Source organism: Rhinolophus sinicus, chromosome X, assembly GCF_036562045.2.
Source record: "Rhinolophus sinicus isolate RSC01 chromosome X, ASM3656204v1, whole genome shotgun sequence".
Taxonomy (NCBI): Eukaryota; Metazoa; Chordata; class Mammalia; order Chiroptera; family Rhinolophidae; genus Rhinolophus; species Rhinolophus sinicus.
Window position 1 is genome coordinate 79,475,962 of NC_133768.1, and position 27,606 is coordinate 79,503,567.

General features: G+C 35.8%; 1 protein-coding gene across 8 annotated transcripts in view; it reads right to left on the reverse strand.

Moving 5' to 3' along the window:
- Nucleotides 1-27,606, reverse strand: part of LRCH2 (leucine rich repeats and calponin homology domain containing 2) — a 165,612-nt gene that overhangs the window by 42,547 nt on the left and 95,459 nt on the right. For 7 of the 8 annotated variants that reach the window (XR_012493305.1, XR_012493304.1, XM_074323566.1 and 4 more), the window contains exons 12-14: nucleotides 12,560-12,625; nucleotides 2,709-2,757; nucleotides 2,514-2,630 (exon numbers count right to left, since the gene is read on the reverse strand). Coding sequence is in view for 6 of the 8 variants with exons in the window: in XM_074323566.1 (XP_074179667.1) it covers nucleotides 2,514-2,630; nucleotides 2,709-2,757; nucleotides 12,560-12,625 (232 nt within the window). In the remaining 2 variants the exon portion in view is untranslated. The remainder of the gene's footprint in view (nucleotides 1-2,513; nucleotides 2,631-2,708; nucleotides 2,758-12,559; nucleotides 12,626-27,606) is intronic. The other variant, XM_074323565.1, reaches the window with a different exon arrangement.

Consider the following 27,606-nt stretch of genomic DNA (forward strand, 5'->3'; position numbering starts at 1 on the left):
CACATCCTCTGAATAATCAGTTTGCATCTCAGGTGACAGGTGATTAAGAGAAATTTTCATTTTGAAAGAACAACATTTCATAGGAATCGATGATTTTTAATCATGAAAATACTGACAATGCTGAATAATGGTTTTGACTTAATTTAGAGAGCAGTATCTCAACTTTATAATTTATTTTTCACATTTTAGGGGGAAAAAATCGTTGACATTCAATTTTTCTCAAGTGTCCTAACACTGACATCTTCTGACTATTGAGCAGAACTACATATCTCCTTAAAACATTTTCCAGTGATTGAAGCTTATCTTTGCACCCACTTTACTCAGTATGGAAGAAATTAACATCTGTCAAACGATGATTACATAATGGACACTTCAGAGACGATCTCATAGCAACTTACAAAATAGCAATAGTATAGAACATATGTTTAAGCCATAAAAATAAAATGCTTATTAACAAATGATGCTTTTAAATCAACCTATTTTTTAAAGGGTCACTGAGGCCTCTATTAAGACATTATTGAGAAGTTCACCTGAGTTACTGTAAAATATTTAAAAGACAATAAAACTGTATTGATTTGAAAGTGTTTGTTCATTTGATATTAGGCTACCCACAGTAGGTAAACAGGCAACATAGCATAGGCTCTGGGTTCAAATCTTGGCTCAGCTGCTTATTAGCAAAGTGATGTGAAGCATATTACTTTGCCTCCCTGTTCTTTAATTTCCCCATCTGTAAAATAGAAATGATAATAATTGTATTTACTTCAAAGTACTTAGAACAGTACCTGGCACTTAGTAAGTGCTATGCAAGTGTTTTGATAAATAGACTTTGTCTGTTTTTACTATACCAGAAGACAAAATAAATATTAAAATCTCTTTTCTTAGTTAGGAATACTAAAATTCCCCCCACATCATCAGTAGTTCATCAAGTTTTATCTATTAACAAAGTTTATTCAGTGCCTTTGTTCAAGGCCCCATAAACTAAAAGAGGGGACTTTAAAATAAATGCCAGAATATCAACATAACTGCAAATCTGTAAAGGATTGGGATAATAGACTTACACCCTAATGATCAGGGTTCTTGATTACAATGTCCTTCCCTTTTTCCCTATGTGTTTAATTTCTTCGTTACTTCTTATATTGACATGAGGCTCATTCAAAAGATTCAGTAGGGCTGGCCCGGTGGCTCAGGCAGTTGGAGCTCCATGTTCCTAACGCCAAAGGCTGCCGGTTCGATTCCCACATGGGCCAATGGGCTCTCAACCACAAGGTTGCTGGTTTGACTCCCGCAAGGGATGGTGGGCTGCACCCCCTGCAACTAACAACAGCAACTGGACCTGGAGCTGAGCTGCGCCCTCCACAACTACGATGGAAAGGACAACAACTTGACTTTGAAAAAATCCTGGAAGTACACACTGTTCCTGAATAAAATCCTGTTCCCTTTCCCCAATAAAATCTTAAAAAGAAAAAAAAAAGATTCAGTAATTATTTGTTGAAGGATTAAATTTATCACAGACTTGCTAAGAGATATAACATTTTTTGGAGTAACATATGATACTACATCCAAATATGTTATACTCCCATATAAGAAACCAGATCAATGTGCATAAGGACCCACTTCCAGCAAACAGAGAAAAACATGAAATATGTTCCTATTTATTAGTGATATAAACCTCAAATTACATATAATTTAACTTATAACTAACTATTCAGATGAAAGTATTATTATTAAATAAAAATTGGACTTTGGAATAGAAAAGGTGCACAAAGACAACAGATTTTGCTACTAATGGATCAGGAGCTACATTGTTTGCATTGTTCATTTGAGTCAGAAATGCCAGTGACTGATTCTGATTAGTACTCAAGATTATTTCAATTCCAATGAATGGCATCTGCAAATATAGCAGACCTTTACCACAAATAGATAATATTACAATATTTACAATGGTCTATACAGTAATATTTCATTAGAACTATGCTAACTACTAGAAATTTGGGATAATTCAGATGGTCTGAGCTTTTAATTTAGTTAAGATCAAAGACCACTTTAAGAAATCTACTAATGTAATAACAAGAAAAAAAATGGCAGGGAAAATGCTTTCAATCATTTTTAAAACCACATAAAGGGCATATATTTACAAAGAAACAGTTATATGTTAATTGCTAATATGTGTTAACTATTTATTGAAACAAATCCAATGAAAAGACCTTTTCTGGGCAATTCTTTTAAAACGTTACTACATATTAGTACAATTAGCAGTGTAGCAAACATTAATCTTTCTTGTAAAGTATTTAGTAAATCACAATTCAGACTGAGCTCATTTTTAATTATTCTGAATTGCTCAAATTTTATGGATATAACTGGATCATGTTATCTATACTACACATATGTGGGAAATCAAGATAAAATAACACATTTACTATATTTAACTAGAGTTATATTCTACTTTGTTAACACAAAACTGATAGAATAAAAACTAATAATTACAAAGTAATTTTACAATTTTAATAAAGTACCTTGAAATAGTCTTTTCTAATCTGTTTGCTCCGCCTCCTTTCTTCACTCTGCCAGATTATAGGTTGAGATTCTGGCCACTGCTGTTCGTCTATTTGATCCTTCTGACTTTCTAAGGGCTGTAATGAAACAATTTCTTTTAACTAAATAAATGAGAACAAAATATTAGATATAGTAGTAATTTAATTTCCTCTTACCTGCCATGTGAGAGGTGATAATGGTGAATTAACTTCCTCTGCAGAGACACTAAAAAAGATGGCTTCATATGTTAAAATATTTAGAATTACCCTCAGGTATACATTATGAATATTATATTATAAAGCTGTCTCTTTGTTTTACTAGAAATTTAAAGAATTTACCCCGGCCTGTGCCTTGAACTAATAACATAAAACTTACAGTTGACAAAAATATACCTAAGTCCCCAACCAATTACGTTGTTTTAAAAAAATATCAAATGGGCTTATTTAATATCACCCTATATGCATAGGACTATTCCAAGGACTTTTTAGAGGCCAAAGGAAATATCTAAAGAACTTTACAGGATATTTATTATATTAAAACCATTACCCAAAACTACAAAAAGGAAAAAAAAAAGAAACAACTAATAATTTCTTTAGACAAATTTGTTTGGTCTAAATGCCAAAGAGCTTAGGGGAGTTAATTCTTTTTGACCTGTGAATTACTGATTATGAGTCTGTAACCTTTAATTCTGACACATAGGGGCAATGGTAGAAATTCTTTTCATTCAGTGTTTGTGGAGTAAGGTAAACTGTACATGCTATTGTTAGGTAGCAAATTTGAACAAGGAGTTGCATTGAAATAAATATACAAACAAAACATCCACTAGAGCTGGTATTATTCAATACTACTGTGGAACTTCTCTACAGTACAGTAAGAAAACAATATTTAAAAATTAGAGAGAAAGAAACAAATTCCCCCAATTTATAGAAAATATAATTACCCAAGGAAAATAAAACGCAAAAAGTCTATTAAGAGAAGAAAGGTTAGCAGTTACAGGAAAATAAAAATACAAAAGATAGTAGCTTTCCTATATATCAACTATAACAAGTAATAAAATAGATTAGGAAAAAAAATCTCATTTATATAAGGAAGGAAAAGTAAAAAATACCTAGGAAGAAACTTAACTGCACATGCACAAGAACTACAAGAAAAAACTACAAATGTCTAGTAAGGGACTTGAATGACTAGAAAGTTCTCAGACAGAAAAATTAAATATTATAAGTATAACTTCTCCTTCAAACTGATAGCTGAAATGGACTGTAGTTAAAAGAAGATACCCTAAGAAGTGTTTTTGGGTTTGTTTTAGAAATTTGATAAAAGTGTTACAAAGTTACTTGAAAGAATAGATAATCAAGAAGAAAAAGTTATATAATAAAGGGGACTTCCCTAATGGGAAATTACATATAATCTACTAAATTACAGAAATAAATTAGTACTACCTCCAAAATCTATAGATTTTCAAATGGAAGAGAAGTACAGGACTATAAGTAGAACAACTTAAGATAAAAATGAAATTTAAAATCATTGTTGAAATGATAGATTATGTAACAAATAGTGTTGAGTAGGGTTTCCAGGCGGGGAATTCCCTCCCGTTCGCAGGAATTTCTTTTCGCTTTCCCATTCCTCAATCCCGTGAAAAGTTGGTTGAGAAATTGGGAAAATTGGCTCCTTGAACCCAGTAACACCCACAATAGGAAATAGATGTACTACTCACAATGTATCTCTTAGACATTTTTCCTATTTATCGCTAGGGTTTCCAGGCGGGAATTACCGCCCATTCTCGGGAATTTTATTTTTTTTCGCTTTTCCGTTCCGAATCCCAAGAAAAGTTGGTCGGGAAATCGGGAAAATCAGCTCCTTGAACCCAGGTGGTTGGTAGTATCAGCTGTCATTTTGTGGAAATGATTCATTGTGGAGAACAGAAAACAGTTTGTATCTCGGGATTTGGGAATGGTAAAGAGAAAAAAAATCCTGAGAATGGGAGGGAATTCCCGCCTGGGAATCCTAGTGTTGAGACAACTGGTTAACCAAATGTAAAATATACACAGAAAGAAAAAAGAAAAAGAGAGGGAGAGAAGGTGAGGGAGTGAGAAAATGAAGGAAAAAGGGAGGAAGAGAGGAAGGAAAATAATTAGATTTCTTATGGCATATTAAATACCAAATTAATGGACTGAAATATTAAAATATAAATAAAGATGAAATCATATAAGTATATGAAAACTATGGTCAGTAGTTTTTTTTATATGTTGTGGTAGAGAGGGCATATGAAAGAAACAATCAAAATTAAACACTGATGAACTACATAAAACGTAAAAATTAGATTTACATTTGGCCAAGACAGAATTAATAGAGACCAGATTTATACCCTAGCTGAAAACAATAAAAAAAAACAACAGACAAAATCCACAAAATTATACTTTTTAAGGCATTGAATATCAGGGAGAAAAAAAAAGGCTTTATCCCTTAGACATAAGTAATAAACAAGGTGAACCCCACAATTGAGTCAGTTTGCTGCAGGAAGAGAGTCTCCAGGCCACAGGCCAGAGAGAGGGAACAAAGGCGGAGCCAGGGGGCTCCCTGAATTGAGGAAACAAAGCTGGGAGCCAAGGAGAAAAAGGATGTACTTAACAGGAGAAAGCAGCAAAGAAAAGAGCAATGCACAGAGAAAGAACTTAAGAGCTCTACAGAGGCATCCTTCAAATTTTCACTTAAGTAATGATTGCTGATCATATGTGTGAGGAAACTACCCTAGGCAAAAGAATCACCAGAAAGATGAGAGAGTAGTTCTCAGTATCACAGAGGACTAGGAGTAGTACCAGTCTCTACCAACCAGAGTAGAAAACCTTATAGTTCATAGGGGCATCAGGTAAGAATATTAAGCAAGGTCTTACCACAGTAGCGGGGGCAAATCTGGTCATAGACTAAGACCTCAATGTAATCACTTGTCATGTGATCCCACATAACAAGTCATAAAATCAAGTCCCCAAAACATAAAGTTATTGCCAAATAATTTAACCACATCCCAGGAAAAAAGTTAAAGAATATTTATAGCAATACTACTATATCCAGTACCAACATAGGTAAAGTTCACAATATGTGGTATCCAATCAAAAATTCAACCAGGTAATTTTCAGGAAGCTAGAGGAAAAGACTGAACATGTTCAGCACAGACATGACAGATATAAAATAGATAAAAATCAGAGTTCAAGAGATAAAAAGTACATTGGAAATTAAAAATAAACCAGATGGGATTAACTGCAAATTAGACATTTCATAAGAAATGATCAGTGAACACAAAGCCATCATAAAAGAACTAGCAAAAATCAAACACAGAAAGAAAAATACTGAAGAAGAATGAATAGAAAGAACATCAGTGTTCTGTGGAAAACTACAAGTGGCCTAATATACATATAATTAGGGTTCCAGAAGAATAGCTCGGGTGACAGAAAATATATTTGAAGAAATAACAGCCCCTAATTTTCAAATATCATGAAAATAATAAACCCACAAATTCAAGAAACTCAATGAATTCCAAGCAAAAGAAACATGAAAACTACACAAAGATACATAACAATCAAACTACTTAAAAACAAACGATAAAAAGAAAATGGAAAAAGCAGCCAGAAAACGACACATTAGGTTCAGTAAAACAGATATTGACAACATGGTTTTCACTGGAAACAACACAACCCAGAGAACAATGGAGAAACCTCTTTAAAGTTCCGTACTGAAAGGAAAAAAAATGTCAACCTAGAATTTTGTACTAGCAGAAGTATCTTTCAAAATTGAAGACAAAATAAAGACACTTTCAGACATGCAGAAACTGAAATAACACAAGCAGACCAGCAATAAAAGTAATGATAAAGTATCTCTTTCAGATAGAAGGGGAATAATGTACATGGAAACATGGATCTACACAAAGGAATAAAGGAGATGGTAACTATGGAAGTAAACATAAGACATTATTCCAATTATTTAAATATCTTTAAAGAAACAAATGACTGTTTAAAGCAAAAATAATAAGGCACTGTAGCATTTGTAACATATACAGAAGTAAAAGGTACGGCAACAATACAACAAAGGCCAAGGGAAAAGAAATAGAAATATACTGAAGGTTCCTATACTATATATGAAATGGTGTAATAGTACTTGAAGGTACACTGTGAAAAGTTAAATATTATACTTTAAACCCTAAAACAATCACTAATGTAACAAAGTTATAGTGAATGAGGCCAGAAAGTCAATAGAAATTTTATTACATTTTTAATTTTTAAAAATTTATGTTTCAATTACCATTGAAATACAATATTACATTAGTTTCAGGTGTACAAAACACTATAGTGATTAGACATTTATATACCACACAGAGTGATAACCCTAGTAAGTCTAATACCCACCTGACACTGTACATAGTTATTACATTATTGACTATATTCCCTATGCAGTACTTTACATCCCCATGACTATTTTCTTTCAATTATACTTGACATTCAACATTATTTTATATCAGTTTCAGGTGTACACCATAGCAGTTAGACACTTATATAATTTATGAAGTGATCCCCCCAATAAGTAGCACCCCTCTGACATTATAGCTCTTACAATATTATTGACTATATACCCCATACATTACTTTACAACCTCATGACTATTTTGTAACTACCTACTTGTACTTCTTAATACATTCACATTTCTCACCCCTGTCCCATCTGGTAACCATCAGTTTGTAATCATTATCTATGAGACTGTTTCTGTTTTGTTTGTTTGATTATTTTGTTCTTTTCAATCCACATGTAAGTGAGATCATATGGTGTTTGTCTTTCTCAGTCAGACATATTCTATAATTTAATTGTAATTTTAATGTGATCCCGGGAATTGGCAGGCTTAGCGTTTACCTATTCTGCCATCTTGAAATCACTCCAATAAGTAGGAATTTTAAAATACAGTTTAAAAGATGGCAGAAAAAGAGGAAAGACAGCTACAAAGAATAGATAAGACTAAAAGGAAACCCATGAGACAGTAGATTTAAACCCATTAATATCAATGATCACATTAAATATAAACAATCTTAACATTGCAATTAAATGTCAGATTGGCAGATTTGATTTAAAAAATGCTACTATATACTAAATAAAAGAAGCCCACTTTTTCCATAATGACACAAACTGATTAAAAATAAAAGGATGGAGAAAACTATTAACACCAGTCAAAAGAAAGCTGGTATGAATATATTAATATCAGAAAAATAGACTTCACAGCAAAGATTATTACCAGGAATATAAAGAAAGTGATTTCATCATGTCAAAGGTGTAAATTCACCGAGATGACATCACAATCCTAAAATTTATGTATCTGATAATGAGATAGGAAAATCATAGGCAGTCAGGGACACATGGCAGAGGAACTCAAGGCCAAAGAGAACAGTAGCTGACAGGAAAAAAAAATGTAGAGAAGGGAACTAGGGGCTACTGCATCAAACTGCAGAGTCAGCCAAGGCACCAGTCCAGGTGCAGGCGGGTGGGGTGCAGGGTGGGGGGCAATCAGCTTTTACTTCTGGTAAACAACTTAAAGATTGCAGACTCAAGGATGTACAGTCCCCTGGTCTCCAGTGCAGGCTGCGGGGCATTCCATTCGGATCCCCCCACACACCCCCCCCACCTCCCCCCCACACTTGGAGAGCTCTACTCTAGTGCTTTTCGCTTTTGCAATAAAACTGTATACTGCTTAAAACTACCTCTCCGAGTCCGCGTTCTCATTCTTCAAGTACGTGAGACCATGAACTCCAGGCACCAGTATATAGAGCATATAAAATATATATGTTGGATTGAGGTGTGCAAAACAAGTTGTTCACTAGTAGGGACAAGACAATGGCCACACATGTATAAGAGTGAAATAAAAAACATGTTTTTGTGTGAAACTGAGCATAACAAAATTGAGTGATAAACACATTTTCCAAACAACTTCTGGTTATCACCTAAGAAATAACTCCTGGAAAACCACTTTTGGTTATCATGTAAGAAGTAAACAAGTCCAAGGAAAAGAGGATAAAAGCAGAACTCCAGAGCAATGCTATGAGTAGTCTGACTGAGCGCTCGGCTAAGATCCTCTGCGAGGCTCTGAGTGAGACACTGTCCGACAGAGTCATCTGCAAGGGGCAAACCACAATACTCCGGGACTCTCTGAAGTTCTTCCTTGCAAGACCAGCTTGCCTCGGACCCGTCATGGGCCCAGTCGCCTCTCCTGGACCAGGGACCTTCACCACCTCAACTGACTCTGGGACTTGGTTTGTTATTAAATTCTATTCTATTCTGTATAATTTTCTGTGCTTACCAGAGCTTTGGCCTCTGGAGGGGCATTGGCTCCCAAATAAAGCTGTTACTCACTCTATCTGAACCTGTGTGCAGGGATTCTGTTCCCCTCATGTCACGAGTACCACACAGGGACTTAGGGCCCTGCAGAGGGATTAATGTCCCCTTGGCTTTCAGGAATAGACTGAAATGTGGCGACTGCCCTTACAGGCGCTCGCAAAAAACCAGACATCAGAATTCTATATCAATAACAGCTTCAGAATTGACAATGGAAAAATGATAGAACTGTAAGAAGGAGAAATCCACAAGTAGTTTTGGAGATTTTAGTAGTCTTAATAATTGATAAAGCCAACATTATAGTGTGCCTGGGGGGTGGGTGGTAATGATAAACAATAAAAAGAAGAAGTATACATTCAGAATGTCAGATGGCAAAAGTACACATTTAGAATGTCAGACAGTATTACGCTCTGCGGAGAAAAATAAAACAAGGTATTGAAAAGGTACAAAGGCATGGGGGAGGCATGCTCTTTTATGTAAGTTGCTCATGGAATACTTTGCTGATGAAGTAACATTGGAGCAGAAACCTGAAGGCAAGGGAATAGGCCATATGTTTATCTGAGAATGAAAATCATTCTAGGCAAGGGCAGAATTCTTGAGGAGGGCAAAAATGCCTGGTGTACTGAGATTCACAAGGACGCCAGTACAGCTGGAGAAGAACTAACTAGGAAGAGTGAGGCAAGAGAGGAAGACAGTAGGGAGCCAAATAATGTAGAGGTTTACAAGTCCTTAAAGGACTCTAGTTTTTATCCTAAATGAGATGAGAAGTCATTAGAGAATTATGAAGAACGACATGATCTGACTTACATTTTAAAAATATCAATCTGATGGTTTTTGGAAAACAGACTAAAGGAAATCAAGTGCAGAAAGGAGACCTGTTAGGAGGCTCCTTTGTAATAACTGAAGTAAAAGAGGGCTAGTGCTAGGGTGGTAGGTGTGGAGATGGTGGTAAGAATCTGATTAGATTCTGGGTATATTTTGAAGGTACAATCAATAAGATTGGCTAAGGATTAGACATGGGCTGTGAAAGAAAGTGACAAGTTAAGGATGGCTCTGAGGATTCTGAGCTGAGCAACTAGAAGGTTAAAGTTGACATTTTCTAAAATGCGAAAAAATGCAGGATGAACATGTTTAGAGGTACAAGCAGGGAGATTAAGAGTATGGTTTGAAAGAGTTAAGTTTCATATGCCTGTTATACAGTAATCCCCCCCTTATCCACGGGATATACATTCCAAGATGCACAGTGGATGCCTAAAACAGCAGATAGTACTGAACCCTATCTATATTAGGTTTTCCTTTACATACATACCTTTTCACTTAAAGGAAATACTTTATAGCTTTGGCATATCCAAATTGCCAGCATTACTACTCTTGCGCTTTAGAACATTATTAAGTAAAATCAGGGTTACTTGAACCCAAACACTGCAATACCATAATACTTGATCTGATAACAGAGACGGCTACTACATGACTGATGAGAAGGTAGCATATACAGCAGGGATACACTGGACACAGAGATGATTCACATCCTAGGCAGGATGGAAGGGGACGGCTCAATATTTCATCATGCTACTCAGAACAACAAACAATTTAATAATTATGAATCACGTCTTTCTGAAATTTTTCATTTAACATTTTCAGACTGTTGGTGACTGTGGATAACTGAAACTGCAGAAAGTGAAACCACAATAAAGGGGGGGCTACTGTACATCCACGGGAGAGAGTTGAATAGGCAACAGGTAATATAGTTCTGCATTGTGTGTGTGTGTGTGTGTGTGTGTATACACACAAACAAATATACACGCACACATATAGAATAAAAGGTCTAAAGAGAAAATTACCAAAATACTATGACTTGTCACCTCTGAGGAACAGAATAATGGGTGATGTTTATTTGTTTATTTTCTTCTTGTATTTAAATTTTCCAATTTTTCAACAATAAAGCTATATTAGTCTTATCATCAGAAATAACTAAAGTATTTTTTGTTTCAAATAAGGAATTGGGTGACTGTTTTGAAAATGAGTTGAAGTAATACCCTGTGAAAAAAAGGCCAGGATTGGATATCACAGTTTTGAGGTTGAGGCAGCTGGATCTTTCTAGAGAATATGAGGGACCTGGGGGGGAGGCTTAAGATGGTAATGATAGGAAACGAGAGTGAAGGTAACAACAGAAACATTAAGGAGATATGTAAGTGAACAGAATCAGTATGCAAAAGGGGAAAGTGGGTTAAATCCAGTTAAATGAAATTTGACATAGATGAATGCTTCTAGACATGGATATAAAAAGTCATCTTGTGCTTGAACTGAATTCTGAAAGCCTAAGTGAAAAAGAAAAGAAGACAGTCCCAGCATAGAGACCATACAGAACACAAAGATGTGAAACTATGCTGGAATAAAGGAAGGATTATTCCTAGGTGCAAAAGGTGCCAGTGGAAGAGTTCATGAGATGAGGCTCTAGAGGCAGGCAGAAACTCGCTTCAATCCTATGGGTTATGCCAAACATTTTAAGCTTTATCCTAAAAGAAAGAACCATTAAAAGATAATAAATGGGAGCCACGTAGCAGACTTGTGTCGTAGATCTATCACTCTTACATCAGTGCAGAATACAGATTTAAAGGTAAGTAAAAGTGAAGAAAGGAAATGTCTGGAGATTGTTGCAGCAATCCAAGTGGGGAAAGATAGGGCCTGAACCAACACAAATGCAATAGAAAACAAGAGGTTGAAATAGATGCAAGTAATATTAAGAAGCAATAATTATCTGTGACTGACTGGATGGGGGGAGGCATAAGAGAGAGGAATATATGATGATTCCAAAGTTGCTCCAAAGTCACTTGAGTGACTACATACTGTTACATTCACTCAAGCAACCACAGAGGACAAAAAATAGGTTTGGGGAAAAGAAAGTTCAGTTTCGACTATGAGGTATGTAGGAAAAGGCATCAGTGGGATGTGTGGAAGTGGAAGAAGCAAAGTGTTCTTGGAACCAAGTTCAGACTTGGTGGTCTGGAGCCAAACAACTGGGTTTGAATCCTCACTGTACCATTTACTAGTTGTAGGACCTGGAGCAAGTTATGATAATTTCTGAGTCTCAGTCTTCTCACAAAATAGGGATAACAACTCATAGTTATTGTGAGGATTAAATGAGAAAATACATTTAAAGAACTCAGAAAAGCAAACATGTAACATGCATTCAACAAATGTTAATTCTTTCTGTGTGTACTTCTCTACCCACCAAAAGAGTGAACACAAATTTTCTACTTCTCTACAATTAAAATATGTGGACTTAGACCATGTATTCATATAGAATTTAGTAATACCCAATTTAAAAAAAAAAAAGGGAAACTATAGAGAATAAACACAATCAATGATAAAGAAACACATTATTCCTAGCAGTAATAGTAATAAAATAAATGTATGCTGAATTAATAAATGAATAAATAATTCTACCATCAAGACAAAATACAGGTATGAGCACTAAAAGAGATCAATTATGTAGTTATATTAAATCAACATCAATTATTCAAGTAAAGCCCATATACAGGAAGAGCACTGTTGGAGGATCAAGTCTCAATATAAAATATTAACTATTGAGTCGGTTTTACCTCAAGTGGTCACTTCATTATGGCAGACTACTAAATGTAAGGACTAAGATATTTTTATACCTCTTTATGCATTCCACAGTTTGTTTTGGCTTGCTTGTTGTACCATAAGTTGAATGATTAAGAATCCTAGAAGTAAATTAAAGCATTAATTCCAAAACTTATTAAAGAGAATAGTGTATACACATGATATAAAGATTGCCACAAAAACTACATCTGGTCCATGAAGATCTTTACAAGAAAACATGTTTAAATATTATTTAGATCACATGCCCATGAGCACACTAGCTATTATAATGAAATTAACCTCACACACGCCTACATGTATATTCTTTCATAAACCCTTTCTCTGGGCTTGGAAATCTTCTGGCCATGCTATTGTCCTGTGTATTTCTAACTTTTACTGAGAGAGAAGATACAGAGATGCAGATCATTTAGGTACCATCATGGCTGATTTAATTTTCCCACCAATACAAAGGATAGGGTTATATAAATATAATACACAATCATTCTATCAAAAGCCAAATAATAAACATTAATTCTAAACGCAAAGATAGTACTAAAGTTCAACTATTTTTTAAAAAATCCCACAAGATTATGCCACCACCATTACCCTAATTCCAAAACCAGACTCAGACATTACCAAAAAAAAAATTATAGGCTGATATCCCTAGATGGACATAGATGCAAAAATCCTCAACAAAATGTTACTAAACCAAATTCAGCAATACATTAAAAAGATCATACACCATACTCAAGGTGGATTTATTCCTGGTATGCAAGGTTGGTTCAACATCGGCGAATAAATGAATAAGATACACCACATGAACAGAAGAAAAAAAAATCATGATTCTCTCAACAGATGCAGAAAAAGCATTTGACAAAATCGAACATCCATTTATGATAAAAACGCTCATTAAAGTGGGAATACAAGGAACATATCTAAACATAATAAAGGCCATATATGACAATTCCACAGCTAACATCATACTCAATGGGGAAAACCTAAACGTATTCCCCTTAAGATCAGGAACAAGAAAAGGATGTCCACATGCACAAATTTTATTCAACATACTATTGAAAGTCCTTAGCCACAGAAATCAGAAAAGAAAAAGAAACAATATGTATGCAAATTAGAAAGAAGTAAAACTGTCATTATTTGCAGATGACATGACACTGCAGATAGGGAATCCCAAAGATTCCACCAAAAAACTATTAGAAGTGATAAATAAATCTGGTAAAATAGCAGGATACAAAATTAAAATTCAGAAATTGGTTGCATTTTTTTAAATTAAAAGTTTATTGGGGTGACAACTGTTAGTAAAGTTACATAGATTTCAGGTGTACAATTCTGTAGTACATCATCTATAAATCCCATTGTGTGTTCACCACCGAGAATCAGTTCTCTTTCCATCACCATATATTTGACCCCGTTTACCCTCTTCAACAACCACCCTCCCCCCTTACCCTCTGTTACCCACTAAACTATTGTCTGTGTCTATGAGTTTTTGTTTTCTCATTTGTTTGTCTTCTTCTTTTGTTATTTTCAATCCTATATACCACATATCAGTGAAATCATATGGTTCTCTACTTTTTCTGTCTGACTTATTTCAGTTAGCATTATAATCTCAAGATCCATGTTTTTGCAAATGGTACTATTTTATCTTTTCTTATGGCTGAATAGTATGCCATTGTGTATATATACCACAACTTCTTTATCCATTCATCTATTAAAGGACACTTTGGTTGTTTCCATGTCTTGGCCACTGTAAATAAAGCTGCAATGAACATTGGAGCACATATGTCATTAGAGATATTGGTCTGTAATTTTCTTTTTTCGTGTTATCCTTACCAGGTTTTGGTATCAGGGTAATGTTGGCCTCATAAAATGAAGTAGGAAGTATGGACTCCTTCAATTTTTTTGAGAGAGTTTAAGTAGGACGGGTATTAGATCCTCTTTGAAGGTTTGGTAGAATTCACTAGTGAAGCCACCTGGTCCCAGACTTTTGCTTTTGGGAAGGTTTTGGATGACTCATTCAATATCCTTACTGGTGATCGGTCTGTTTAGATTTTCCAGTTCTTCATGGTTCAGACTAGGAAGGCTATATGTTTCTAAGAACTTGTCCATTTCTTCTAGGTTATTGAATTTGGTGGCATATAGTCCTTCATAGTATTCTTGGATGATCCTTTGTATTTCTGTGGCATCCATGATAATATCCCCTCTTTAATTTCTGATTTTCTTTATTAGTGTCTTTTCTCTTTTTATCTTAGCTGAGTCTAGCCAAGGGTTTGTCAATTGTATTAATCTTTTCAAAGAAACTGCTCTTTGGGACATTAATTTTTCATATTGTCTTTCTGTTCTCAATTTAATTCTGCTCTGATTTTTATTATTTCCTTCCTTCTGCTGAATTTGGATTTCATTTGTTCTTCTTTTTCTAGTTCTTGAAAGTGTAACGTGAGGTTACTTACTTAGGATTTTTCTTGTTTCCTTGAGATAAGCCTGTATTGATATAAATTTTCCTCTTAAACCTGCTTTCGCTGCATTCCAAAAATTTTGGTGGGATGTATTTTCATTCACATTTGTTTCTATGCATCATTTGATGTCTCCTCTTATTTCTTATTTGACCCAGTCCTTCTTAAAAAGTATGATGGTTATTTCCACTTATTTGAGGATTTTCCTGTTTTCTCTTCCAATATCTTGGTGATATCCAATTTCAAAGCCTTGTGATTGGAGAATACGCTGGGTATGATTTCAATGTTCTTAAATTTGCTCAGGCTTGTTTTATGTTCCAGTATATGGTCTATCCTTAAGAATGTTCCATGTACACTATAAAAGAATATACAGTCTGATGTTCTAGGATGAAGTGCTCTATAAATGTCAATTATGTCCATTTCATCTAATGTGTCATTTAGGGCTGCTATTTTGCTATTTATTTTCTGTTTGGATGATCTATCCATAGCTGTCAATGATGTATTTAAGTCCCCTAGTATAATTGTGTTTTGGTCAATTTCTCCCTTTAGTTCTGTTAGTAGTTGCTGGGTATATTTCGGTGCTCCCTGATTGGGGGCATAAATATTGATGACTGTTATGTCTTCTTGTTGTATAGTCCCCTTTATAGTTATGAAATGTCCATCTTTGTCTCTTGTTACCTTTTTTATCCTGTAGTCTGTTTCATCTGATATCAGTATAGCTACACCTGATTTTCTCTGGATACCATTTGCTTGGAGTGTCAATTTCCACTGTTTCCTTTTGAATCTATGTCTATCCTTGTAGCTGATATGTGTCTCTTAGAGGCAGCATATGGTTGGGTTTAGTTTTTCAATCTAATCTGCTACTCTGGGCCTTTTTATCGGTGAGTTCATTCCAACTACATTTAGTGTGATTATTGATATGTGAGGATTTCCTATCATTCTATCTTTGATTTTCGGGTAAGACTGTGTCTCCAATGTTTGCCTTTTTGTTGCTGTCTATTATTTCAGTGTGCTGGTATTTTATGATTCTTCCCTGTTTCTTCTTTCAGTATGTTCTATATTTGAGTTTTGGATTTTTTGAGTGGTTACCATTAAGATTATGTAAAGGAAAGCTTCATATTTAGAGTATTCCATTTTCTTCAGTATGGTTAAGTTCTCCATTCCTTTATTACAGTTCAGGCCTTTACTCTCCACCCTTTTATGTTTTGGTTGTCACAAATTATCCCTATTTATGCGGGCTAAATAGCCTCCTTCAGTATATGTTGTAGTGTAGGTCATGTATTAGAAAATTTCCTCAGCTTCTATAGGTCAGGAAAGGTTTTATACCTCCTTCATATCTACAGGTTATCTTTGCTGGGTGTATTTTTCTTGGCTCATAATTTCCCTATTTCAATAGATTGAATATTTGATTCCACTCCCTCCTGGCTTGTAGAGTTTCTGCTGAAAAATCTGATGATAATCTAACAGGCTTTCCTTTGTAAGTTACCATCTTCTTTTCCCTGGCTGCCTTGAGGATTCTTTCTTTGTAGTTAATTTTTGACAGCTTCAATACAATGTGCATTGGAGAAGGTCTGTTGGGATTGAGGTAATTAGGTGGTTCTATTTGCTTCTCGAATTTGAGGATCCAGTTCTTTCCAGAAATTTGGGAAGTTCTCGTCGACTATTTGTTTGAATATACTCTCTGTTCCCTTCTCTTTCTTCTTCTTCTAGTATGTCCATTATTCTTATATTGCTCTTTCTGATGTAGTCCAAAATTTCTTGTAGAGTTGTTTCATTTCTTTTAACTCTCAAGTCTCTGTCTTCTTTGATCTGTATCATTTCCAGATTTCTATCTGAGATGTCACTGATTCTTTCCATCAGGTTAACTGTACTACCTAAGCTGGCTATTTCATCCTTCATTTCTTTTATGGAGTTCTTAATCTCCAGAAATTCTATTTTGTTCTTTTTAAAAATTTCAGTTTCTTTGGTCAAATGTTCATTTTGTTCTTTGATTGTGTTTCTGAGTTCATTAAACTGACTGTGTGTTTTCTTGCATCTCCTTGAGTTTTTTCATAACTGCCATCTTGAATTCTCTGTCATCGAAGTCACATATTTCCATGTCTTTAAGTTCATTTTCTGGAGACTTTTCATTTTATTTTTGAGCTGTCTTGTTACCTTGGTTTTCACGGCAATTAATGAATTATTAAGAAACTGGTTGCATTTTAAACACCAATAATGAACTATCAGAAAGAGAAATTAAGATGACAATCCCATTTATAACTGCATCAAAAAAATAAAATACCAGCTGTCAAAAACATGATGATTAAGGGGTACTCCTTGATATCTCCCCTAGAAGTTACAACAGATTGACAGCTACATTTCAACAAAGGATTCCCAATACAACACACAAACATCTCTGAGAGTTCTGCGAATCTAGATATCTTAAGGTGGGTGAACTGGGGCACACATGGGAGGAGGGAAGGCAAAGTACAGAGACAGGGGTCATAAGACACAGACCAGAGCCCACTGCAGTCCTGGGAAAAGGGAGGATTGAGTGCAGGAGCACCTTCTGTGGCCCCAAAAATCCTACCTGAGGGAATCAGCATATAATAAGTTATGTATTATATGTGATGGGGCAAAAACAAAATACAGAACGGCTCTGATAACTGTGGTGTAACAGCCTTAACTGCCAGGTAGAAAACAAAGCTACAAAGCCTGACTACCAATCAACACCTTCCCAGAGCTCCCTCCATGGTACCCTGCCAGAGCTAGCAGCAAGCCCCAGAAAGAAAGAAAAAAAAGAGAGAGAAAGAGAGATAGCAGTGTCGCACTTAAGAGCAGAATATCTACAGCCCTGGAAAATGGAGACACTTCCTAACTAGCAGACGCACAGTGCGGCTAATTCTGGTGACAGGGAAAGAACTCTATGATGGAGGCAGCTGTGGTCTGGCAGAGGCCAGTGCTTGAAAGAGAGCACGGCCACAGATGTGCCCACCGCATCCCCAGCCAACCTGCCCCCTCCTTTACCGGCTGATCACAGCACGAGCACCAAGGGCTGCTGTAACGCACACCTCTGCATCTGGCTGCAGGAGTAGCACGGGGATTTCAGAGGCTCAGAAACCCATCACCCACCACATCATCCCATGGGGGTGGTGCCTTGAGACAAAGGCAAACTGGTCACAGAGGAGAAGCCCACCTCTCCAGGAAATGTCCCACCAAGGAGAAGTTGGAACAAGACAGAAAATAAAATAAAATGCTCCATCATCATCTACCGGAAAGCAAAGGAAAGAGCTCTTCATATCAACCTGTTGCATGCAACTTTTGCAGATGCTCAGGAAAAAAATAATTCATCTATTGCTATGAATAAACAAGGAAACAAGACAGCTCAAGAAAAAAATTGAAAATCTCAAAAAAAAACCCCAAAAAAACAACCCTTAAAGACAAGGAAATATGTGACTTACAAGACAGAGGATTCAAGATTCCATTTCTGAAAAACCTCAACAAGATGCAAGAAAACTCAGATAGGCAGATTAATGAATTCAGAAATAAAAATCAATGAACGTAGTGAATATTTTACCAAAGATACTGAAATATTTAAAAAGTGGCAAATAGAAATTCTGGAGCTGAGGAGCTCAATAAAAGAGATGAAGAATGAAATAGCCATGGTAGGAAATAGAACTTACCAGATGAAGGAAAGAATTAGTGATATCAAAGACAGAAATCTGGAAATGATACAGATGGAAAAAGAGAGAGAGACTTGAGAGTTAAAAGAAACAAAAAAACTATACAAGAACTTTCTGACACCATCAAAAAGAGCAATATAACCATGATTGGTATACCAGAAGAAGAGAGGGAGAAGGGCACAGAGAGACTATTCAAGCAGTTGAGGAGACCGTCAAAAACTATGGAAAGGACTGGATCCTCGAATTCCAGAAGCAAACACAACACCTAATTATATCAGTACGAACAGGCCTTCTCCAAGGAAGGTAAGGCCATTAGATTATGAACAGACTATTCAGCAGAAACTCTTAAACCAGGATGGAGTGGAATCAAATATTCAAACTACTGAAACAGAGAAATTACGAGTGAAAATAATATATCCCGCAGTTATCGTTTAGATAATAAAGACCTTCCCAGACATACAGAAGCTGAGAGAATTTTCTACCACAAGGCTTGCATTACAAGAAATACTGAAGGAGGCTATCTGACGTGAAACATAAAGACAAAAGAATACAAAACCACCAGCAAGATTACTAACAGACAGACAAAAGCAGGAAATGTCAACCCCCACACAGAATAGGGGACTGTACACTGAAACATAACATAAAGGGTAAAAAGATGAAAACATAAAAAAGGAATAAAACAAGACAATTTGCTACTGCAACTCAGAAATGAACTCACAGCATAAATAGGAATAATTTGTGACAGCAACATAAAAGGGGAGAGTCGAAAGGTCTGAATTTGCAAAGTGGAATGGAGATAAAAAGCATGCTGAAAAAATAGGACTACTGTATATATAAACCTTTCTTTTACATGAATGTAATGGAAACCACTCAAAAAAAAAAAAAAATCCTGAACTGACCCACATAACATATAAAAGAGGAAATAGAGGGGAAAAAATCATAGAATACCACCACACTAAAATAACAGAGAGAAACAAAAAGGCAAAGAAAGAATGAAGACACTGAGCTACCAGAAAACAAAAGGTAAAATGGCTATAGAAAATGCTCACATATCAATAATCATCCCCAAAAGTAAATGGACTGTATTCACAAATAAAAACGCAGAGTAGCAGATTGGATCAAAAAACAAAACCCAACCATATGCTGCCGCCGAGAGACACATCTCAGCTACAAGGACAAATACAGACTCAAAGTGAAAGGGTGGAAAACGATACTCCAAACAAACGGCATCCAAATGAAAGCGGTTGTTGTCATACTTACAAGGTTTGATCAAACCTATGGTGATTGCCTAAATTTAAAAAAAAATTATTGAAGAAAAAGACACATTGCCACTAATACCCCTCAAAACACCACCCCTCACTTTGAACACACTTATTCAATCACTCTTGCCACTTTCTGAAGCACTTCTGGAAGTACTTTTTCGTGAATTTCTTTACTTGCGTGGTTGTGGCTGCCTTAATGTCCTAAATTGATTCAAAACGCTTACCTTTCATGGTTATTTTGACTTTGGAGAAGAGCGAGAAGTCGCACAGTGCCAGATCCGGTGAATTAGGTGGAAGAGGACACACTGTAATGTTTTTATTCGACAGAAATTGCCCAACAAAAAGTTATGTGTGAAACGGAGCATTGTCATGATAAAGGATGAAGTAAAGACACTCACGAAAGTGGACTTCCAGAACTGTTTCAGAAAATGGCAAGAATGATGGCATGAGTGTGTTTGATGAGAGGGGAAGTAATTTGAGAAGGACTAATGGCAATGTGTCTTCTACTGTAATAATTTTATTAAAATTTAAACATTCACGATATTTTGTGATTACACCTCATGTATATGACAAAACAGACTTCAGGATACAACAGTTAACAAGAAAGAAAATATTCACAGAACTAAATGAAATAGAGAAAAAGACAATAGAAAAAAATCGATGCAACAAAGAGCTGGTTCTTTGAAAAGAATAATACAATTGACAAACCTTTCGCTACACTCATTAAGGAAAATAGAGAAAAGACACTAACAAAATTAGAAATGAAAGAGGAGAAATTCTGTAATACATCATCCATGTCACTTTACTAACAATTGTCACTCAATAAACTTTACTTTAAACTAAAAAGAGGAGAAATTACAACAGGTATCACAGAAATACAAAGGATTACAAACGAATACTATGAATGACTATATAACAACAAATTCAATAACCTAGAAGAAATGAACAAGTTATAAGAAACATGTAACTTTCCTAGACTGAATAACGAAGAACTGGAAAATCCAAATACACTGATCAAGAATAAGAAAATTCAAACAATCATCCAAAAAAAAAATCCACAACAGGAAAAGTCCAGGACCACATGGCTTCACTAGTGAATTATACCCAACATTCAAAGATTTAATACCTGTCCTTCTCAAATTATTCTAAAGAAAATGAAGGAGATGCAATACTTCCTAAATAATTTTATAAGGCCAATAATACCCTTATACAAAAACCACATTAGAATAACACAAAAAGAGAAAACTGCAGACCAATATCGCTGATGAACACAGATGCAAAAATCCTAAACAAAATCCTAGGAAATCAAGTACAACAATATACTACAAACATTATACATCACGATCAACAAGGGTTCATTCAAGGAGAACAAGGATGATTCAACATGTGTCTATTGATCACTGTGACACACCACATAAATAATTTTAAAGATAAAAATCACGATGGCATCAATAGATGCAGCAAAAGCATTTGACAAGATATAACATCTATTTATTTTTAAATCAGTGAGTATACGAGTACCTCAACATAATAAAGACCATATACAACAAACCCACAGCTAATATCATACCCAATGGTTAAAAACTGAAAACTTTTCCTCTAAAATCAGGAAAACACAGGGATGCCACAGTCACCACTGTTACTCAACATAGTATTGGAAGTCCTAGCCAGAGCAATCAAGCAAGAGAAAGATATAAAAGGCATCCAAATTGAGAACGAAGTTAAACTGTCACTTTTTGCAGCTGACATTATCTTTATATAGAAAACCCTAAAGAGTCTACCAAAAAACTTTTACAAACAAAAAACGAATGTAGTAGAGTTGCAGGACACAAAAGCAATGTACAAAAATCCATTGCATTCCTATATACTAACAATAAAATTTCACAAAAAGAAATAAAAAAATTTATTCTGCAAATTGCAGCCAAAATAAATAAATAAACAAAGTACCTAGTACTAAACTTAACAAAGGATGTGAAGGACCTATACAGTGAAAAGTATAAGCCATTATTATAAGAAATTGAAGAAAACATGAATAAATGGAAAGATATTCCATACTCATGGATTGGAAGAATCCACACAGTGTAGTTAACATGGCCACATTACCCAAAGCAATATACATATTTAAGGTAACAGCCCCGCCAGATCAAAAATCCAAAGGTTTTTTTTTTTCAAGAAATACAACAACAAAAATCAGATTTGTATGGAACAGACACTTCTCCCAAGAAGACATACAAAAGGGAAACAGATATATGAAAAAATGCTGAAATTCACTAGCTATTACAGAAAAGCAAAACAAAACCACAATGAGATACCACTTCACACCTGTTAGAATGGCTATTATCAACAAAACAAGTAATAAAAAGTGTGGGAGAGGTTATACGGAATTAGGAGCCCTCATACATGGCTGGTGGGAATGTAAATTGGTGAAGCCACTAAGGAAAACCCTATGGAGGGGTTCCTGAAAAAAGGAATAAAATTACCATATGATCCAGCAATCCCTCTCCTGGGTATCTACCCAAGAAACTGGGAAACATTTATCTATAAAGAAACATGTACCTTGATGTTCATTGCAGCATTATTCAGGGTGGCCAAGACACAGAAAAAAAATCAAAGTGTCCTTTGATAGATGATTGGACCAAGATGATGTGGTATATATACATGATGGAATACAGACATTTGCGAAAACATGGATGGATCTTGAGATTATCATGCTGAGCAAAATAAATCAGACAAAAAGTCAAGAACCATATGACTTCACTCATATGTGGGATATAAAACTGAAAGTCATAAAGGAACAACACAAACAAAAATTCACTGACACAGACAACAGTTTAGTGGTTACCAGTGGGAAAATGGGTGGTGGTAGAACAGGAAAAAGCAGATCAAATACGTGGTGAAGGAAGAAGCACAGACTCTGGCTGGTGAATACAGAATGCAATATATAGATGATGTATTACAGAAAAGTACACATGAAACCTATATAATTTTACTAACCAATGTCACCCAAATAAATTTAATTTAAAAAAATTGTTCTCAAATCTAGGAATAAATTTAATCAAGGAAGTAAAAGACCTCTACTCAGAAAACTATAAAACATTGAAGAAATTAAAGCACATACAAACAAATGAAAGCATATACCATGCTCATGGATAGGAAGAATTAATACAGATAAAATGTCCATACTACCTAAGGAATCTATAGATTCAATGCAATCCCTATTAAAATACCACAGGCATTTTTCACAGATCTCGAACAAATGATCCTAAAATTTACATGGAACCATAAAAGACCGCAAATAGCCATGGCAATCCTCAGAAAGAAGAACAAAGCTGGAGACATCACACTATGTGATATCAAATTATATGACAAGCCTACAGTAATCAAAACACCATGGCATTGGGATAAAAACACACATAAAGATCAACGGAATAGAATAGAGAGCCCAGAAATATATGCATACCTGTATGGTCATTTAATCTATGACAAAGGAAGCAAGAATTTACATTGGGGTAATGACAGCCTATTTAACAAATGGTGATAGAAAAACTGGACAGATATATGTAAGAAAATGAAACTAGACCACCTAATTATGCCATATAGAAGAATAAACTCAAAATGGATGAAAAACTGAAATGTAAGACCCAAAACTGTAAGATTCCTAGAAGAAAAGACAGGTGGTAAACTCTCAGACATTAAATACTCTTAGTAAATTTTTAATGATACATTTCCTCAGGAAAGGGAAACAAAAGAAAAAAATAAACAAAAGGGACTGCCTGAAACTAAAATGTTTTTAAAGAGCAGACAAACCATCAATAAAACCAAAAAACAGCCTACTGAATGGGAGAAGGTATTTGTAAAAGACACATCTCATACAGGGTTAATATCCAAAATCTATTTAAAAAAAAAAACAACTGATGAAACTGAACAAGAAAAAACAAACAATCCGGAGACGTCATCAAAGTGGCGGCATGAGGTGAACCTCTGTAAATCTTCCCTGGAATTTACAACAAATGGAACAACTACAACTCCACAAAGGACTCCCTGCACAGCAGACAGGCAAGAGGAAGAGGCCCACTACTGAATTCACCTAAAGGTGGGTGAATCGTACGAGCAGGGGAGGAGGGACGGGAGACATGCGGAGAAAGGGACGCGAGGGCTCAGGATTCAGACCTAGCTCAGTGCTCTGAGCGTGCTGCATCCCGGACATACCGCAGCTGCACGAGAGGGAATAACTTGGAATGCTAGGGCTCCGTTTAAGGCACACAGGGCTGAGGAGACAACCTATAACACGGCTGAACACAAAACTCACGGCAGAGACCTCAGAGAAAAGACTGAGGGAAGAAAGCTGAAAACAGTGGTTTAAGCCCTCACTACCAAGCAGAGAACGGACGCCTTAGGGACTGAGACCAGCCGCCCCCTCCCTACCGTCCCAGAGCTCACCCTGCCCCCACCTGCCCGGTGCTAGAAGAGGAAGAGTAGCAGTGTCAGATCAAAATAACAGAATATTTGCTATTCTGAGAACTGTGGACCGCAGACACAGATTCGTAGTCCAACTAGTTCCGGAAAAGGAGAGAGAGCTCTGGAAGCAGGAACGGCTGTGGTGGTGGTCGCCACCACTTCTCTGGGCCATCTCTCATAACTCACCCCGCAACTGGCCCCACCCATCTGGGCAGATCCCTGAAGGAGTAAACAAGACTGCTGAAACATACCAGATCTGAATCTGGTGCAGGAAGAGCTTTGGAACCTCAAAAGCTCTCTGCATACCCACAAGGACACTGCCCTCTGACCCAGGCGAACTACTAACAGAAGAGAAGCCTGTCTCCCAGGGAACCCCCCATTATGTGAGAAGCTGGAATACTGCAGAGAAAACATAGCACTACTGTGTGAGAGAGAAAAAAAGGCTGCAGTCGGAGAGAAAATAAAACATTCTGCCAACACCTACTGGAAAACAAAAGAAAGAATTCTTCCAATTAACCTGTTGCAGAAGCCACTCCTGTAGATGTCTAGGAAGAGAAATTATAAATCATTAATTGCCATGAATAACCAAGGCAACAAGACAGCTCAGAAAGAAAGTGAAAAGTCTCCAGAAAAGGAACTGAAAGATATGGAAATATGTGACTTAAATGACAGAGAATTCAAGATAGCAGTTCTGAAAAACTCAACGAGATGCAAGAAAACACAGAAAGGCAGTTTAATAAACTCAGAAACACAATCAAAGAACAACATGAGCATTTTACAAAAGAGATTGAAATTTTTTAAAAGAACCAAATAGAATTTCTGGAGATTAAGAAATCAATAGAAGAAATTAAGAATGAAATAACCAGCTTAGGTAGTAGAGTTGACCAGATGGAGGAAAGAATCAGTGACATCGAAGATAGAAACCTGGAAATGACACAGATGGAAGAAGAAAGAGACTTGAGACTTAAAAGAAATGAAAGAACTCTACAAGAACTTTCTGACTCCATCAGAAAGAGCAATATAAGAATAATGGGCATACCAGAAGGAGAAGAAAGAGAGAAGGCAACAGAGAATATATTCAAACAAATTGTCGATGAGAACTTCCCAAACTTGTGGACAGAACTGGATCCTCGAATCCAAGAAGCAAATAGAACACCTAATTACCTCAATCCCAACAGGCCTTCTCCAAGGCACATTGTATTGAAGCTGTCTAAAATCAACGACAAAGAAAGAATCCTCAAGGCAGCCAGGGAAAAGAAGACGGTAACTTACAAAGGAAAGCCCATTAGATTATCATCAGATTTTTCAGCAGAAACTCTACAAGCCAGGAGGAGTGGAACCAAATATTCAAACTATTGAAAGAGAGAAATTATGAGCCAAGAATAATATATCCAGCAAAGATATCCTTTAGATATGAAGGAGGAATAAAGACCTTTCCAGACATACAGAAGCTGAGGAATTTTCTAATACGACCTGCACTACAAGAAATACTAAAGGAGGCTATTCGACCACCATCAACAGGGACAATTTGTGGCAACCAAAACATAAAAAGGGGAGAGTAAAGGCCTGAACGGAATATGGGAATGGAGAAAGTAAGCGTGCTGAAGAAAATGGAATACTCTAAATATCAAACTTTCTTTTACATAAACTTAAGGGTAACCACTCAAAAAAATCCAGAACTGAAATATATACTGTAATAAAAGAAGAAACAGAGGAAACATCATAGAATACCACCACACAGAAATAATAGACAACAACAAAAGGCAAAGAAACAATGGAGACACAGCCTTACCAGAAAACTAAAGATAGAATGACAGGAAATCCTCACATATCAATAATCACCCTAAATGTAAATGGACTGAACTCACCAATAAAAAGGCACAGAGTAGCAGATTGGATCAAAAACTAAACCCAACCATATGCTGTCTCCAAGAGACACATCTCAGCTACAAGGACAAGCATAGACTCAAAGTGAAAGGGTGGAAATTGACACTCCAAGCAAATGGTACCCAGAGAAAATCAGGTGTAGCCATAATGATATCAGATGAAACAGACTTCAGGTGAAAAAGATAACAAGAGACAAAGATGGACATTTCATAATGGTAAAGGGACTATACAACAAGAAGACATAACAGTCATCAATATTTATGCCCCAATCAGGGAGCACCGAAATATACCAAGCAACTACTAACAGAACTAAAGGGAGAAATTGACCAAAACACAATTATACTAGGGGACTTAAATACATCATTGACAGCTATGGATAGATCATCCAAACAGAAAATAAATAACGAAATAGCAGCCCTAAATGACACATTAGATGAAATGGACATAATTGACATATATAGAGCACTTCATCCTAAAACATCAGACTATACATTCTTTTCTAGTGTACATGGAACATTCTCAAGGATAGACCATATATTGGGACATAAAATCAGCCTCAGCAAATTTAAGAAGATTGAAATCATACCAAGCATATTCTCTGATCACAAGGCTTTGAAATTGGATATCAACTGCAAAAAGAAAGCAGGAAAATCCACAAATACATGGAGATTAAACAACATACTTTTAAAGAACGACTGGGTCAAAGAAGAAATTAGAGGAGAGATCAAAAGATACATAGAAACAAATGACAATGAAAATACATCCTACCAAAATTTTTGGGATGCAGCGAAAGCAGTTTTAAGAGGGAAATTTATATCATTACAGGCCTATCTCAAGAAACAAGAAAATCCCAAATAAATAACCTCATGTTACACCTTAAAGAACTAGAAAAAGAAGAACAAATGAAACCCAAGGTCAGCAGAAGAAAGGAAATAACAAAAATCAGAGCAGAACTAAATGAAATAGAGAACAAAAAGACAATAGAAAAAATTAATGTGACAAAGAGCTGGTTCTTTGAAAAGATTAACAAAATTGACAAACCCTTGGCTAGACTCACTAAGATAAAAAGAGAGAAGACACTAATTAACAAAATCAGAAATGAAAAAGGGGAAGTTATCACGGACACCACAGAAATACAAAGGATCATCCAAGAATACTATGAAGGACTATATGCCACCAAATTCAATAACCTAGAAGAAATGGACAAGTTCTTAGAAACATATAGCCTTCCAAGGCTGAACCATGAAGAACTGGAAAATCTAAAAGGACCGATCACCAGTAACAAAATTGCATCAGTCATTCAAAACCTTCCCAAAAGCAAAAGTCCGGGACCAGATACTTCACTAGTGAATTCTACCAAAACTTCAAA